At 43.9% G+C, this 18,201-nt stretch overlaps 2 protein-coding genes across 5 annotated transcripts in view; one reads left to right on the top strand and one right to left on the bottom strand.

Annotated features, from left to right (window-relative positions):
• The window catches only part of fgd1 (FYVE, RhoGEF and PH domain containing 1), a 99,824-nt gene extending 97,869 nt beyond the window's left edge, over positions 1-1,955 (top strand). For all 3 annotated transcript variants that reach the window (XM_004914189.4, XM_002939598.5, XM_012961798.3), the window contains exon 18: positions 401-1,955. In XM_004914189.4, coding sequence (XP_004914246.1) covers positions 401-667 — 267 coding nt within the window. In that variant the 3' untranslated portion in view covers positions 668-1,955. The remainder of the gene's footprint in view (positions 1-400) is intronic.
• A 1,825-nt stretch (positions 1,956-3,780) lies between these two features.
• On the bottom strand, positions 3,781-12,006 carry tsr2 (TSR2, 20S rRNA accumulation, homolog). Of its 2 annotated transcripts, XM_002939592.5 has the most exons (5): positions 11,670-11,994; positions 11,486-11,576; positions 6,695-6,786; positions 5,451-5,624; positions 3,781-4,342 (listed from the first exon to the last, which is right to left on the bottom strand). In XM_002939592.5, exons 1-5 carry the CDS (start codon positions 11,748-11,750, stop codon positions 4,205-4,207), a joined length of 576 nt encoding a protein of 191 aa, XP_002939638.1. In that variant the 5' UTR covers positions 11,751-11,994; the 3' UTR covers positions 3,781-4,204. The 2 variants fall into 2 exon arrangements, with proteins under 2 accessions (XP_002939638.1, XP_017952394.1); XM_018096905.2 differs by lacking the exon at positions 11,486-11,576 and having other exon boundaries at positions 11,670-12,006.
• Positions 12,007-18,201: the final 6,195 nt, after the last annotated feature.

The following is an 18,201-nucleotide window of genomic DNA, read 5'->3' as shown; positions in this document are numbered from 1 at the left end:
GGAAAATGGTACCCCCCTCCAAACCCAGCTCTGCCATTAGATTTAGCCTATAGTATCTGGCACAGGCTTGGGGGAATTTTTTTTATTTTAAAAAAATTTTTTATTTATCATATTGGCACCTATGGGCCACCCCCCTAAAGCTGCCGACCTAGGCACAAGCCCACGGATGCATATATGGTAGATACGGCCCAGATTTTGGCACGCCAACTCACTTGCATTTACCCTGATTTAACCCCCCTACTCCAATCACCTGTAGTAGCAGTCCCAAAATTAGATGTAGATCACTTACGCAGGGAGTTTTCAGGGAAGGTATAGTGGCCCATTAAATAGCTCAAATGCTATGGACATGGAAGCACTTGATTAATCTGTAAGTAAATGTTGTGCCATTCCTTTGCTGTAGGATGTAAAGGCTCAGCGCAGTATTCCCCTCATTGGATTTGAGGTGAGTCCTACAGAACCAGGTGAGCGCTCTGACCGCAGACACGTCTTCAAAATCAGCCAGAGTCAGCTCAGTTTTTACTTCAGCCCTGAGACAGAGGAGCTGCAAAGTCGCTGGGTGAGCGCTTTGTCCCGGGCAGGACGGGGGGAAGACTGCCACCCCAAAATACTTTTGTTGGAAACTGAGGAGGAGTCCGAGGTATTTGAAAGCCCTTTAGGAAACACTTGAGAACCAATCTATAGTGACTCCTTAACAAGAAATATAAGGAGCTTGTGTTTGGGTCTAATCCATTTATCTTCCATGGGGGACTGTATCAATTGTGGGGGCTGGACTTTTATCATCACTACCCCACTTGGGGAGGGCTGGACTCACCCATAGTACTTCCATGTTCTAAGACACGCCTGCACGGAGGACTGGATTCAGCCATTCTAACCTGAGTGTTGCCTTTTTCACTAATCAGCATCAGGATACAAAGAATGGCCCATTGTGGATCATGGGTGGAGCCTGTGCGCTGGACTATCCACGCTGGTTCTGTAGGGGGGCACCCATTGGCTGGAATCATTACCACCTCTTTCCGACAGCCTCCTGCACTCCTTTTACGCAACACCAACACCGGCACTTTCTCTTTTTTTTTTTTTTTTATATCGTATGTATTATAATTATTTTATTAATATTTAGCAAACCTTTTTTTTATTTTGAGTTTTGTTTTCTGCTGCTTGTGTTCCCTTTTCCGACTCTCCATTGTTCAACGCTGACCAATACGCCCATTGCCAAATCTGAGCTTGCCTTCCCCTTGCCTGCCTGTCAGTGTGTGCATGTGAGGTCCTGGGTATAGGCCTTCAGCCCTTTGGATGTTCAACTACAACTGCCAGTGGCTTCCCAGCAACTGGGATGTGGTGGAAGTTATAGTTCAACAATTTTTTGAGGGACTGAGGATACCCATTCCTTTGTACAGGGTAATTGTGCCACATTAAGGGCAGGGAAATGAGTGCCATACCTGGAAAACAAATGTGCCATAGCATCAGAGATATTTAATATGTTGGGAATTTTTTTAGTCACAAAGCCATGATTTAAAAGAAGAAATCCTCTAGGTGGCACTGCAAACCATTTCTGTTGCCCTGTGTATTTCCTGTTCCTGTGGAAGTGTACTGTGTGCGTAGCCTCTCCTTTGCCGCACTTTGTATGCTTTTTGTACCCAACCCTGCCACTAACAATCTCATGGTGGCTTTGGGGGGTGGGGGTAAACACTGCCAATACTGGAACCAAGAGAGCAATAATTCAGACCCGGAAGTGCACCAAGAACCCACTGCACTTACAAACACTTTCCATATCTGACTGGTGGCTGCACAGCAATCAGACTCGGTTGGTTATACCAGTCTCCACCCCTGAAATTTGGCTCTTCTCTCGTCACTTCCAGTGTGTGCGGGTTTAGGCATGATAGTGGCAGGCCACTGGGGAAGTTCATGTGATATGCCTGGCCCTGCTCTGTGCTGTTCAATATAGTCTGTTTACTTCACCCCTTTGTGGTCCTTTGTGTAATTTGTTATGAGCGCTCAATGTCTGATTTGTACTGAAAGGAAGAAAGTCACCGGCTCCTGCACCTATTCATATCAGAAATCCTTTGGTGCCACTGCCATCATCTTGCACATTCAAGAAAATGCTTGCCTTTTCTAAAACCAGTTTAAAAAGTTGCTAATAGGCCATTCTATAACATTACCAGAAAGGTGAACTTCCCCTTTAAACTTATACAGAGTATTGTAATTGCATCTCTGGCTTCCTGATATCACATTCACTTTCACTGTAAGGCCTCCTGAACATATTCATTTTAATCTGCGGTGAGTAGTACAAATACATTTAGGTGACCTACTGATTCATTATTAAAGGATAATAATTGTGTGACTTAAAAAACATAAAATTGGTTTTCTCATTTTGCAATTTAGATTTATTATTTTTTTCAGTTTCACAGTTTTAATAAAAAAAATTTTTTGAACTAACTGCCAATATAATGAATTTTGCAACAACAGCGCCAGCTGCTGGTCAGTTCCTGTAACTGTACAGTCAAAGAAAGACACATTCAGAATGAAGAGAAGTGTTCTGATGTTGTTCTGCTCAAAAATGAGGCTGGAGAGGGCATCTGAGGCTTCTGATCTCTTTCCTACGCAGAGCAACATCAAAACCCTTCTCTGTTTTCTTTATGAACGCGTCTCTTGACTGTACAGTTACAGGAACTAGCCAGCAGGTGGTGCTTACAAATTTCATTATATTGGCAGGTAATAAAAAATTAAATAGCTTTAAAACTGAAAAACAAGAACAAATAATGAATGTAAATTGCAGAAAATTAGAAAATCACTTCTACGGTTATTTTTACAGTAATTTTTAAGGTTTACTTCTCCTTTAGAGAAGCCAAATACAGAATATACTTTCAGGATGGTCTCTAATTCCTTACCACAGATCAATAGTAACACTTATCAGTATGTGATTTTCTTGAGAACAGATGGACAGCAAGCATGGAATCTTCTTAGTGAATGCTAGGATTGCACTGCCAGGTATGTGAGAGATGTTAAAGTTTGTAACTGAAGTGGAAGTTTCCCTTTTAAAGAATACTCTAGTCCTAATGGTGCCAGCATGACATCAAGGAGCATTAAAATTCAGTTACCAGCTATGGCCAGGAGGGGAGCTCCTGATCCGTCATTTTCACCCTTAAAGGAGACATATTGGATAAATGGGAAAACCCTAATTTTGTAGGCAATTATGAATAATATACGGTGCTGGTTTCCCTTTGGGCTAAACATTAATCCTATCTGTAACAATGGCCCCTTTATTGGAGCTCCCTATAGATCCTATCGCTTCTCTGTCTGAGTCTGAAATGGAGAGTGGGCGTGTCCTAACGGTCCCTGCCAGAAGCACAGTAGGAGGGGGAGAGCCAATCACAGCCCTGCAGTCACACAAGCACAGACAGGCTTCAGTTCCCTATTAGGTCAGCCTAGCTGCTGATTGGTTCTTATCTTATAGTGCAGTGTATGGAGGGCCGCCGGCTCCCCAGCTCATCCAGAGAATTCAGCCAGCAGGAAGTGGAACAGATGGGCGGGACTAGTAGAGTTTTGGTGTAATTTCTCAATAAATCAGTCTGAAATACAACATTTTTAAGCACAATCCTTCTATATGTAGAGGAGTATAATTCTCTGGTACATTCTTAATTTTTATAGGATATGTCTCCTTTAACACAATATACATAAAGTATAGAAGACTATAAATTACTGTATACTGTTATGGACTTGAGGCACAGTAGATTCACTTGGGGGGGGGGGGAGGGTCAGTAGTACAAGTAATGCAAAACAGAATCATTTGTAAGAATTATTTTTTGTTTGTTCTTTAGAGAGAGAATACAAATACTATTATTCACAATTAAAAGCCACACATTAATGTTTTTTTCACTCATCATAGGCACCCAAGTCTCTGAAGCATAGAACCCCTTTTGTATGCGCTTGTGCAAACTGTAGCAGCCCCCTCTGCATAGCCCAGGAGACTGGAAGACACCCTTGAAGTCCAGCAATAAAATAATATATTTACATTAGCACATGAGGACAAAAAAAGGTGGTGCGCAACAGTCTCCTAACATTTCCCTTGTTTGTGATAGGGAACAGCCACTTTGCTGTAAACCCAGCCTCCATGAAGTCAAAGGCACCTTTGTTTTGAAGTTGTCCACTAGGTGGCAGAGCGGCAGCACCAGTCTTTCTGGGAATCTGTTAAAAACCCCTTAGCAGATCATTTCTTTTTCCGGCACACCACTGTCCAGCCATCGTCCTCTGCTTCTTCCTCCTTCTTAGGAGCTGGGCTGGGCCCGAGAGTCCCTGACGCACTGGCTGCATATGAGGAACTTGGAGTGTTCTCACAATCCATGGCCTGTATGAAAGGATGGAATTTCAATAAAAACAACTTTTCCCCTACACAGTTACAGTTATGACCAGGCCCAGACTGGCAAATACTAGAGGCGCTGCTCTAAGATGCCACAGACAGTCACTATTTATTGGGCAGGTGTCGGGCTGTTTGGGTCTCTGAGTACTTGGAATGACAGGGCCCATTTTTGAATCCCAGTCCAGACCTGGTTGTGACACTTTTGAATCAGTTGTCACATACAGACTGCAAAGAACAGGATATTCTACTCTTGTCATTTATTTCTCTGCATGTTAGGGTTAATTCATATCAATGTCAGCAGCCATGATTGTTTTTATGTGAGTGCCCTCCAGTGGTCAAACTGAACAAAGCATGTCAGACAAGTACCTATGTTTTATACAGAAAATAATACATAGTTTGGTCTTTAACTGGTTAGTTTAATGGTTAGTATAATGCCCCTTTTATGGTCAGGCCCCCATACCTATACCTATGGTTTTGTTTGACAGATATAGCTTTACAGATATAGCTGCAGCAGGAACAATTCCCTAGGTCAGGGCTCCCCAACCTTTTTTACTTGTGAGCCACAGTCAAATGTAAAAAGACTTGGAGAGCAACACAAGCACCATAAAAATTCATGGAGGAGTCAAATAAGGGCTAAGATTGGCTATTAGGGAGTCTCTATGCACACTATCAGCTTACAGGAGGGTTTATTTGGTAGTAAATCTTTTTATTCAACCAAAACTTGCCACAAAGTCAGGAATTCCAAAATAATTATCTGGTTTGGGGGCACTGAGAGCAACATCCAAGGGGTTGGTGAGCAACATGTTGCTCCTGAGCCACTGGTTGGGGATTACTGCCCTAGGTATTCTAACAGCTTATAGATGTCTAATAAAGCTGGGTCAGCGTTGATATTACCCTGTACTACACTTCTGCAGGAGAAAGTAGTGGCCCATTGACATGACTACAGTAGGCAGCAATACCATGCTTAGTTGTACCCATGGGGGACCTTTCTATCATTAGGATCGGCTGGCAAGAAACCCCCATCTAAGTGACATCAAGAGATCTATTGCATATACAGGGTTATCCTTGTGGCTCTGTACCGTAAAGACAGATTTACCTCCTCTTTATCATCACTGCTTTCTTCATCATCATCATCATCACTGGGCGTCACCTCTTGCACCTTGGCTTTGACGTCGTACTTTTTTTGGGCCAGTTGCGTGATTTTCTCTTGCACCGCTGCGGTGTCTCCCTGCCAGCACTGGGAGTACAACAGACACAGCTGCTGGGCCACCTGCAAAGTGGGAGTATAAAAAAGGGAAATAAATGCCCCCAGGCCTGGCATGTTAGGGAGCCTCCTACAGCACCTAGCCATACCATAAGCACAACATTCTCTGGTCTCTGGGAAAGCCTAACGTCTGTAAGCACCTAGAATATGTAATTATGAGTTGGCCACTAGGCTGGGACCCCTGCCCTGGGATCTCCAGTGCTTTGAGCCTCCACAGGAGGTAACATGCACCCTTCTCCCTGAGGCCTCATCAGTCAATGCAACCAACTGTGGCTTATAACAAAGGAATGCAAACAGTCATCTTATTCCATCTATCCACCACCACTGCATTGATTCAATAGGCTGGACAGCAGAATATAGGCACACGGGCTGGCCCAAAACCCACAGGTCCAGGACAGTAATTTGGCTAGTTGCAAGAGGGCCTAAATATAGGCAAGACCCTCTCTGCCCATTACCCCCCCCCCCCCCCCCCCCCCCCACTATCCTGCCCATTATCCCCCCCCCCAACCATCTCTAACTCCTCTGGCACTAACTTGTATAGATTGTTTCTGCCCCTTCTCTAGTGTTAGAGATGGGTGGGCCAGGCACTGGTATATAAATGATTAAATCAATGATTCCCATATACAAGAAGTGGGGGCAGGGGGAAGTAGGTCATCAGCCAATCTAATTTTTGAATTTCCTTTTCAACTATCATCACTTGGTGACCTCTGATTTTGAGCCTGTGAGGCTAACCTTACTTACTATGGCTTTCTTACAGGCCCAGACTGGCAATCTGTTAATTCTGGCAAATGCCAGAGGGGCTGCTGTAAGATGCCATAGACACTATTTTGCTATTTATTGGGCCTATTGGGGGCTGTTTGGGCCTCTGTGTACTTGAAATGCCAGGGTCTTGTTTGATTCTCAGTCCAGGCCTGCATCCTTACCACTATGCCATCAGGGAAACATAATTCCCATACATCTAGGAAAGTACAAGGCGTAATTGAACAGGTATTGTACCCACAAGCCACTGCTACAATAACTATGTGAGAGGGACAAGTACAACATGTGAATCTATGTTCAAAAGAAGCTGCATTTACCAGAGAATGACTCCCATCCTCCACAATTGTGTCAAATTCATCATTCATCATCCCCATGATGGAGTCCTCCACTTCATACTGCTCCAGATCCACTGCAAGAGAAGGCAAGGGCTCAGCCAGGAGTACTCAACGGCGCAAACAAACAGGAAGAAAACTCCAGCGGGTAATTCCCCTTAATAGGGACCTGTCACCCGCACACAAAAAGTTGGATAATAAAAATATTTTGCAAATTAAACATGAAACCCAAATTCTTTTTTTTTTTTTAAATTAAAAAATCCAAACCTTTTTTAAATGCATTTGAAAATCTGAGCTGTCAATCATACATTGCCTGGGGCATAGAGGCAGGGCAGGCATTTCCTTTCACTTTTAGCACTTCCTAGATTTCCCTGCACTCCTCACAGTCTATAATTGTGTTGCCTGTACATGGACATAAGGTCCCCCACAAGATTTCAGGGTGATACAAAACTTGCCTTAATCAGAGTGCCCACAAAATGGTGCCTGACTGCTGGCTGTGACTGAAGGAAACAAAATGTAAACTATTTATATAGTGCAAGTAAAGTTTTTGCTGCTCAACAGAATGACAGAAAAGGCTTTGGACTTATCGCTTAAGGTAACAGGAGCCCATTAAATGAACATTAAGTATGATGAATACAGTGACCTTTTAGCCAATTTGAAATTGGTCTTTGTTTTTTTTAGTTTTTTGAGAACACAATTGAGATTAACCGAGGTGGTGGTCTATGGTTTTCTTACGGTTTTTTTTTTTTTTTTTAAATTAAAAGCTTCACAAGATTAAATTGTGAACAATACATGGTGCTGATTTCACTTTGTGCTAAAAATTAATCCTATCAGTAAAAGTGGCCCCTTTATTGGAGCTCCCTATAGATCCTATAGGTTCTCCGTGTTTGAAATGAAAGGTGGGCGTGTCCTAATAGTCCCTACTAGAAACACAGTAGGAGGGGGAAAGCGAATCACAGCCCTGCAGTCACACAAGCAAAGACCGGCTTCAGTTCCCTATCAGGTCAGTCTAGCTGCTGCAGTACAGTACAGTGTACAGAGGGCCCGCAGGCTCCCCTGCACATCCAGAGAATTCAGCCAGCAGGAAGTGGAACAGATGGGCGGGACTAGTGGGGTTTTGGTGGATTTCCTCAATAAATCAGTCTGAAACAACTTTTTTAAGCACATTCCTTCTATATCTAGAGGAGTATAATTCACTGGTACATTCATAATTTTTATAGGATATGTCTCCTTTAACATAACTCAGACGGGGCACTGGGTACACATATAACCCAGTAGAGAGATATAATATATTGCCACTAGAATCACATATATTACATATGTTCAGTGGTGCAGAAGCTGGGTAACCCCTCAGTGTTCTCTGGTTTCCTCCCACACTCCAACAACATACAGGCAGGTACATTGGCTGCTGATAAAACTGCCCCCAGTGTGTGTAAATGCGATAGGAACCTTAGACTGTAAGCTCCACTGGGGCAGGAGCTGATGCACAGTGGTGTGAAAAACTATTTGCCCCCTTCCTGATTTCTTATTCTTTTGCATGTTTGTCACACTTAAATGTTTCTGCTCATCAAAAACCGTTAACTATTAGTCAAAGATAACATAATTGAACACAAAATGCAGTTTTTAAATGAAGGTTTACGTTATTAAGGGAGAAAAAAAACTCCAAATCTACATGGCCCTGTGTGAAAAAGTGATTGCCCCCCTTGTTAAAAAATAACTTAACTGTGGTTTATCACACCTGAGTTCAATTTCTGTAGTCACCCCCAGGCCTGATTACTGCCACACCTGTTTCAATCAAGAAATCACTTAAATAGGAGCTACCTGACACAGAGAAGTAGACCAAAAGCACCTCAAAAGCTAGACATCATGCCAAGATCCAAAGAAATTCAGGAACAAATGAGAACAAAAGTAATTGAGATCTATCAGTCTGGTAAAGGTTATAAAGCCATTTCTAAAGCTTTGGGACTCCAGCGAACCACAGTGAGAGCCATTATCCACAAATGGCAAAAACATGGAACAGTGGTGAACCTTCCCAGGAGTGGCCGGCCGACCAAAATTACCCCAAGAGCGCAGAGACAACTCATCCGAGAGGCCACAAAAGACCCCAGGACAACATCTAAAGAACTGCAGGCCTCACTTGCCTCAATTAAGGTCAGTGTTCACGACTCCACCATAAGAAAGAGACTGGGCAAAAACGGCCTGCATGGCAGATTTCCAAGGCGCAAACCACTTTTAAGCAAAAAGAACATTAAGGCTCGTCTCAATTTTGCTAAAAAACATCTCAATGATTGCCAAGACTTTTGGGAAAATACCTTGTGGGCCGACGAGACAAAAGTTGAACTTTTTGGAAGGTGCGTGTCCCGTTACATCTGGCGTAAAAGTAACACAGCATTTCAGAAAAAGAACATCATACCAACAGTAAAATATGGTGGTGGTAGTGTGATGGTCTGGGGTTGTTTTGCTGCTTCAGGCTTGCTGTGATAGATGGAACCATGAATTCTACTGTCTACCAAAAAATCCTGAAGGAGAATGTCCGGCCATCTGTTCGTCAACTCAAGCTGAAGCGATCTTGGGTGCTGCAGCAGGACAATGACCCAAAACACACCAGCAAATCCACCTCTGAATGGCTGAAGAAAAACAAAATGAAGACTTTGGAGTGGCCTAGTCAAAGTCCTGACCTGAATCCTATTGAGATGTTGTGGCATGACCTTAAAAAGGCGGTTCATGCTAGAAAACCCTCAAATAAAGCTGAATTACAACAATTCTGCAAAGATGAGTGGGCCAAAATTCCTCCAGAGCGCTGTAAAAGACTCGTTGCAAGTTATCGCAAACGCTTGATTGCAGTTATTGCTGCTAAGGGTGGCCCAACCAGTTATTAAGTTCAGGGGGCAATTACTTTTTCACACATGGCCATGTAGGTTTGGATTTTTTTTCTCCCTAAATAATAAAAACCCTCATTTAAAAACTGCATTTTGTGTTTACTTGTGTTATCTTTGACTAATAGTTAAATGTGTTTGATGATCAGAAACATTTTGTGTGACAAACATGCAAAAGAAGAAGAAATCAGGAAGGGGGCAAATAGTTTTTCACACCACTGTATAATCTCTATATGGCCAAAGTCACACCTGGCTTGTCTCAGCCTGCATTTTGTAGGCACTCCACTAACAGTCACAGGTTTGGCCTGAGTGCAGCTACATGGAGGGGAGTGGAGATCAACCAAAAAAAAAAAACAAAACCCATTAATGTTAAGGTGAATATCCCTTTAACACAGGCACAATCACAACTGTGGAAACAAAGGCAGATTTATGAAACCTGAGGGTGCTGCATTAGTTTTATGAGATTTGGCAAAGGCCAAGCCATCAGCTTACGTGCACATAACTCCCATCAGATAGCTGGCAGCTTAGAGTATCCTATTGGGAGAGGACCATGTGGGATCATTGATGCTGTCCTTGCTCAGCAAGTAATCTGAGCTTAGAACAACTGAGCATGCCCACAAGCCAACAGCCAAAGCAAATTCCTGAGGGAGGGGGCTGAGTGGGTTACAGGAGGAGAAGCAAATCTAAGTGATTAAGGGGGTTGCAGCCTTACTATTAACCTCTGGACAACCAGTGTGGCAGGAATTGAAAGATTTCAAAGAGGCTGTTCACTGATTACATTTTTGTGTGTGGGGTTTACATGTCCTTTAAAGCTGTATTCTATATAGAGTTGTGAGCTAAATATAAACATCAGTCAGCAGTCTAAAGGAGAAAAAAAGCTCAACAAATTTTAAAGCTATAAATGTTAGACCCCATGTCTTGAGCTTCTATATCTGCCCAAAGATGCCCCCAATAGCTCCCATTCTTCTTTTCTGCTGACTCGCTGCAGTGTGTGTGTGTATACACACAATATACAATTCATAATACAAGCAGATTATTTAGTGCAGGTTCACATTACATGGCAGCCTAGAAACCAGTGCACACTGCATAGAATGACTTCTCTCGACCCCTAAGCTTTGCTTCTCTACAGCTGCCCAGTGCTCACTGAGCATGTGCAATGTCACTGACACTCAAAATAAGGCCCAACAAAACCGTAAGATGCATATTTCTATGGTATAAACATAAAACCATGGGTAATTAATATCACAGGGCTGCCGAGTCTCTGGCCTAGCCCAGAAGTTCAGTAGATGCAACAAAGCATTTCTAGTCATTATTTAGTGTTTATTTGTCATTTCATGGCAAACATTTAGGCAACTTGCAAATAGCTGATAATAAAAAGAGAAAAGCCACCAATACCAAGGCGCACAACAGGGCATGTAGAGCAGTAAATTAAAGACGAACTTAGAAAGGCAAATAAGTATTATATTTACCCTTTAACTATCAATCTATAAATAGCGAGAGTATTCGCTGTTAGTACGAGTATCTCACATCCTATTTGTGTCTGTTAGTTACCCTCCCATATAGATTGTAAGCTCTACGGGGCAGGGACCTCCTTCCTCTTGTGTCCTCGACTCTTAACTTATTGCAGCTGTATTTATCTGTATCTATCTGTATTTATTGTTGTACTTTGTATTTATCTATTATTATCTTTATAACCCCCTGTTTGTATTAATGTATTCTACTGTACAGTGCTGCGTACATAAGTAGCGCTTTATAAATAAAGACATACATACATACAAACATACATACATACATGCTCAAACCTCAATAAAACCTGTGGTGGGGCCCCCAACCCCCCATTCTACACATCCCTTCACTAGTTCATTAGTTAAAAGCCCATAAATGATCACCTTTCACGTACCATTAGAGTTAAAATACTGGTCAATTGCTCCAACCATCCACTCCGCCTTCTCCTGGCTGTGAGGCCCACCAAATCCATTCTCCACCGCGATCTATGAAACGACATTTGCAAGTAATGTACAGGCACAGACTCGCTTGCTTACTAATACCCGTATATAAAATGTTCATTGAATGCAGCAAATCACCTGCAGCACCGGCCAGCTGCCCAGAACAGCCCTGACAGCTTCGCCGAACAGCACACGTGAATCTACGCAGCGCGCCGCCATGACACCTCTCTCCCAGCAGCAACCGCGTCATTCAGGCCCAAAGGAGGAGGCGCCGATCACATCGATAGAGAATGCCGCAGCCATCAGCGCAGAGCGGATCACAGGAGCGTCTCCATGGAGACAGGCATAGTCATACATGCGCACTATAGGGGAATGGCAGCTATTAATCAGCTTAGTAACTGCTGCTCCGTATGGCAAGGCTGTAGGGCCCAAGGGGTCCCTGCTAGTATCAGAGGGGCACAGTAGGAAGTAGAAGGGGGACACACAAATTGGAAAAATGTTAAACACTTGAAAAAAAAAAGAAATGCTGTGGTGGAAACTTTCTGACCACTCCCATTTTTGTGACCACATCCCTAAAATATCACTCCCATTTACAAAATTTGGCAGGTTATTTAAAATTTTAACACATGTTTGGGGGGGTCTTGGTTTATTGTGTTATTACAATTTTGATTGTAATTGTATCTTTTTTTAGCATTCAGTGCAGGAGATCAAAGGGAAATGAGGGACAGAGTACACAGAGGCCCAAACAGCCCACAACAGCCCAATAATTAGTGACTGTCTATGGCCAGGGCCGGATTTCTACTTGGGGCGCCCCAAGGCCGCCCCCATTCGACGCCCCCCCCACCCCCGCCGCAAAAATGCAAATGCGCCTAACTTGCGCATTCCCCATTCCTCCGTATGGGAGCAAAATGTTAAAATTTGCTTGCAGCGGGGCGGCATGCCACCCCTGTGTATGTGCCGCCCTAGGCCCGGGCCTTTGTGGCCTCGCCACAAATCCGGGCCTGTCTATGGCATCTTACAGCAGTGCCTGTGCTACAGAGGAAGCAGGCCCTGGATTTGCAGTGAGGCCCTAATAATGAGTAATTTCAATAATCATATAGTATTCACATTAAGTTTTGCCTGATGCACCACACTCTGTTACAGTGCAGTTAAGCACGCATACTGGCATAACTATAGAGGAAGCAAACCCTTCAGTCACGAGAGGGGGGCAGACTGTGGGGTCTGCTACCTCTGCAGCTCTAAAAAATTCCCCTCCCGAGCTACTAGCTTACCTATCTGGTGTGTTTGGCTGAGCGCTTGAAGGGAGGTCCATGCCAGGTCCCCTGCAGGTTTCTTTGCAGGGGGGCCCAGAGCAGCATTATTACACCACTGCATCCACATCATAGGCAAGTGTTGCACAGTAATACATAGTATTACCCCCATTGCAAGCATGCTCTTCTATGTCACTAGTGAAAAATCCATTGTGGGAACAGTGCCTGGCACACTAAGTTACATTTGCACAGCACTGGAGTATCACACGGTACTCCAGCATGCCAAAGAGCATGCTCAGCTGATGCTTTTGCCTTTTTCTGTGCCACCACACCATTATTCCTGTCAGGAAAAATCGGTGGTGGGCACAGGCAGCTGCAGTTGGTCTTATGATGGACATGGAGCTAAACATATAGAGCATACCTCCCAACATTTGAAAAATGAAAAGAGGGACAAAAAGATTTGGCGTGCGCAGCGCGGCAAAATTTTTTGATCACGCCCCCTTTTGTGGCCACGCCCCAATTACCACACCCCATTTAAAAAAAATACCCCTTTTATATAGATGAAATGGCGGGTGCAGACGAAAATGTGCTATACCCTCATACTGAATGACCTAAGGAAAACAATATAGCAACTCCTACATATAAATACAAGTATAGAGAGAAGGCAGTCAGTTATAACTAAGTACCAGTTTTGCACCCCCATACACAGTAGCCCCCCATACACAGTAGTCTCCCATACACAGTAGCCCCCCCATACACAGTACCCCCATACACAGTAGCCCCCTATACACAGTAGCCCCCCATACACAGTAGCCCCCCATACACAGTAGCCCCCGATACACAGTAGCCCCCCATACACAGTAGCCCCAATACACAGTAGCCCCAATACACAGTACCTCCCACAGGCGCTCCGCCTTCGTCTGCGGCTTCGTTATGCCTCTCCTTGCGCTGCGCGACAGGTCCTTTTATAAGTTTGCGCCCCGTGCGTAATGACGTCACACCCACAGGCGCAACCTTATAAAAAGGACCTGTCGCGCAGCGCAAGGAGAGGCATAACGAAGCAGCTGACGAAGCAAGAACATCCGGCTACAGCAAGCGCATCCCGCTGTGCCGGATAGTTCCATGAATGTCCCGCAATGCCGGACATTCATGGAACTATCCGGGACAGCGGGACGCGCCATAAAAAGCGGGACTGTCCCGCGAAAAGCGGGACAGTTGGGGGGTATGATAGAGCACTGTCTGTAGAGGTCTGTCCAAGAGGGGTGAGTGGAAGGAGGCCCATGGGTGTTCCCCCTGACCCCCTTGCTTTCATTCAGACTAAATTGTACTCACCAGATGGCCCTTGAAAGTCAGGAGCCCCATAGAGGTCAATGAAAATGTCTTTACACAATCCCATTGCTTCAATTTTGCACAAGGACTTGTGAACCTAAGTTCCCAGACTGGCAAATGCCAGAGGGGCTGCTGTAAGATGCCATAGTAGTCACTATATAGTGGGCTGGTGGGGGGCTGTTTGGGCCTCTGCGTACTTGAAATGTCAGGGCCTATTTTGAATCCCAGTTCTGGTCTGCTTAGGAAGAGATCAGAAGCCTCATATGCCATTTCCCATCTCCTTCCTGAGCAGAGCAATATCAGAACAGTTCTGCTTTCCTTAATGTCTCTCGTCTCTCTGACTATGCAGTTACAGGAAAAGCCCAGCAGGTGGCACTGCTGTTAAAATTCATTATATTGGCAGCAAACAGCTTAAAAGTTTTCAAACTAAGAAAATATATATATATATATATATATATATATAAATTAATAGAAAGTGAAAAAGTACTTTAAATGCACCCTGAGCATTTCTTCATTCATTCAAGCAGAGCTGGGCCAAGTAACTTTGGTACCCAAAGAAAGGGCAGCAATCTGCATCCCTCTACCCCACATAACTTACTTTGTCTCTGGTTCCTCTGTCCTTACCACACTATGCGCTTATACCTTCACATGCTGTCACATGACTGAGAAGGGAATTCAGGTGCAAGACGAACAGCGCAGGGGTTTTTTCAAGGCTACAGATGAAGCAGTACGTGTTGTTGGGAGGCTTGTTGCACTGTTAATAGCTCCTTCAACTGGGACAATAAACACAAGTTAACCTCAATAAGCAGATTTTCTGAAGTTGTGGACCCCTATGCCTATTCTACACTACAACTATTTCTCTTTCAAGCTAGCACTCCCCCTTGATGATGTCACTGGTAAGGCCCTACCCCCTCCATGACATCACTAGCGGATTTGGTGTCAGTATAATGTTAGGGTGCGTGGGTTCAATTGGGTGCAGAATTCATGACTTGTGCATTGCTATTAGTCACCCTTCTGTTATTTGATAACAGGGATAGAACTAGGGGTAGGTGGACAAAAGAGGCAAATACCTTGGGTGCAACAGGGGAGGGGGGGCCCTAGGCACATTGCTGTTTTGCCTGTCTACCCCTAGGTCTGGCCCATCAAGTAAGTCAATCAAAGCAGGGAGATATAGATTTGTTATGAGTTGCCAGGACGTTGGTTAGTTAGATGACAGCTCAGGGTGAGGATAGGTGTTCAGCGTGAGGGGTGTGCTTTGGATGCCCATACCTATTGCCCAGCACTGCCTGACTATGAGGGCTATATTTATCATGCTGTGTAAACAGTGGAGTGAAACATTACAGGTGATGTTGCTCATAGCAGCCAATCACATGCTTTCCTTTTTACTTACTTGAAATCTAATGCCCATTTCAGGTGAGCAATATCGGGATAATTCAATCGTTTGGCCCTAAGGCCAATGGCCAATGGCGGGCATATGTGTTATTAGACTGCATTAATTAGCCTGTAAGGACCCCAATCCAACAAAAAAATCAAATCTGCCTGATCAAAATCTGCCCAAGTTTAAGCCAGATGTCGGTCAGGTAAGTGATGCCCATGCACAGGCAGATAAGCTGCCAAACCTTTATTCCAGATGACTCTTGACCTGGGTGTTAATACCCCGGATCCAATGTTTAAAAATACAAATGCCAATTAATAACTGAAAAGGGCCCAAGGAATTCCAACTAACTAAACAATCAAATTAGCCTGATATCACAGTAGGTGGGCATATCAGGAGACGATCTGCTTGCTTGGCAACCTCACCAAAAAAGTGGATTGCACCATGTATAGCCACCTTTACCCGATCCTTGTAGTGGTCCAGGTGCCATTGCCCCAAACCCGTAGCCAGGGGAGAAGTCACCACTTTAATTTACATAGTTACATAGGGTGGAAAAAAGGCCATCAAGTTCAACCCTTCCAAGTAAATCCAGCACATACAACCTATACTAACCTATCTATACACTCACATACATAAACTATACATACAACCACTAGTACTAACTGTAGATATTAGTATCACAATAGCCTTGGATAATATATTTGTTCATGAACTCATCCAGGTCCCTCTTAAAGGCATTAACAGGATCTGCCATTACCACATCACTAGGAAGGGCATTCCACAGCCTCACTGCCCTCACCGTGAAAAACCCCCTACGCTGCTTCAAATGGAAGCTCTGTTCCTCTAATCTAAAGGGGTGACCTCTGGTGCGTTGATTGTTTTTATTGGAAAAAATAACACCCCCTATCTGCCTATAATCCCCTCTAATGTACTTGTACAGAGTAATCATGTCCCCCCGCAAGCACCTCTTTTCCATTTGTAAAATGGAATTGCACACCGGACAATGATTAAACACCTTTATTCCATTTCAAAACACTTTCAAATCATTGTCAAACACTTTCTAATCATTGTCTGGAGTGCAAGCCTTTTACAAATGAAAGTGGCGCAAAACAGGACCCCAACAAAACATTGCTTTCAGCTGTTCCCTAATATTACTACTCCCTAGTTCCTTAGATTGTAAGCTCTATAAGGGTAGGGGCCTCCTTGCTCTAATGCAAATGCAAAAGGACAAATATCATGACAAAATTACATATGTCCTTAGGTTTGCTGGTGCCTGATTGTGAGGCTCATCTGCTAATCTCACAGGTGCCCCTTAAAAGCTGTCTGGGGCGCACTTGGGCCAGGGCAATTTCGGAAGTCTGCACCAATAATCCAACAATTTCAGTATTGCATTGGGGGTGAGTGTGTGCTAATCAAAGTTGCAAGTTGTGTATGCCACTTGAGCCCTTACATCCAACTTTACACTTGAGCAGTTAATATGACTGCACTCACATATAAAAGGCAGATAACCACAAACCTAAGGAGCTTTTCTCTTCACCTCTGTGCTGCTTGTGCTTTCAGAGGTGCAGAATACATCTCCCCTTCTCCTCCCAGCACGACTCAGTACCTCATTATTTAATTTAAAACAAACAAGCAAGACTGGTCACAGTGCTGTAAGTGGCAGAATACCAGTTATTAAAGCCTGAACACACACACTCGCACACCAACATACACACCATAGGCGCCGTGCTCTGCCATAAAACTAGTTTGGCTACTTTCATTCAACACTGCTGGGACTTTTTTTTTAAAGGAAATTTAAGTCACATGATCGCTGATAAGTGAGGGTGCTATCATATGTTTTTATATTGTTAAGGGGAAGTACACCTTTGTTCATTTAAACCTCTCCTTCATATAAGTCCTCGATCATTTTAAAGAAGAACTAATCCCCCACACTGATAGCCCCACCACACACAAGCCCCCTAATACTTTACAGATCAGAGTGCAGCTAGATTGGTAACTGCCACCTTTGGCCATGTCTGTGATCGCCACCTTTTCTGGAGGAAAATACCTGTCTTTCTACATTTTTATGTTTCTTCTCTGTGAATAACACTTGCACCAAGCATCATTTCACCAGCCAGTCCAATAGAATTGGCATGACACAGCTATGGTTGCCACCTGGCCAAGGTGGCAACCATAGCTGTGTCATGCCAATTGCCTGTTTCCTTGATAGCAATTGTCAACCACAAAGACAAAGGTAGTGTCCCACAATCCTGCTAACTATAAGGTTGGAGATGGGGCCCTAATCAACTGGGGTCTAGGGGGTAATGGTTTAAAGGTATATCATTTCAAACTTCATCTGTCATGTCTGCATAACAAATCCTAAGTGTTGATCTAGGTCTGTGGACATCTATGCTATAAGTATTTTCAAGTGACAAAACAATAATTTCTGCCTCATGACTGGCATAACCCTTGAGCAAAGTAATAGCAGACTCCTGAGTACTACGCAGTTCATAATTGGGACTACTATCTTAAACAATAAATACATGAATAATTCTATTGGGCACACGTTAAACTGCATATACTTGTCTGTGACACAGGCAGAGCTTTTCGCACCTGTCATTGGTCTCTGCCAGTTTTTTCCACCAATGAAGTACCACTTGCGCCCCCTAAAGGAAATGGTTCATTCCATTAGCAGACAAAAACTACACTTCCCGGCATGCCCCGCGGCCAGCGTGCC

This window comes from Xenopus tropicalis, chromosome 8 (genome assembly GCF_000004195.4).
Source record: "Xenopus tropicalis strain Nigerian chromosome 8, UCB_Xtro_10.0, whole genome shotgun sequence".
Taxonomy (NCBI): domain Eukaryota; kingdom Metazoa; phylum Chordata; class Amphibia; order Anura; family Pipidae; genus Xenopus; species Xenopus tropicalis.
This window is presented reverse-complemented; position numbering and strand designations above follow the sequence as displayed.

Bases quoted from the DNA above. Each gene is read 5' to 3' on its own strand.
- tsr2 (XM_002939592.5), bottom strand. From the start codon at position 11,750: ATGGCGGCGCGCTGCGTAGATTCACGTGTGCTGTTCGGCGAAGCTGTC. The intron at 6,787-11,485 runs GTACGTGAAAGG...CTTCTCTTGCAG, and splicing joins CCAGTATTTTAACTCTAATG to TGGATCTGGAGCAGTATGAA. The intron at 4,343-5,450 runs GTAAATCTGTCT...CCTTTCATACAG, and splicing joins GCAGTGATGATAAAGAGGAG to GCCATGGATTGTGAGAACAC.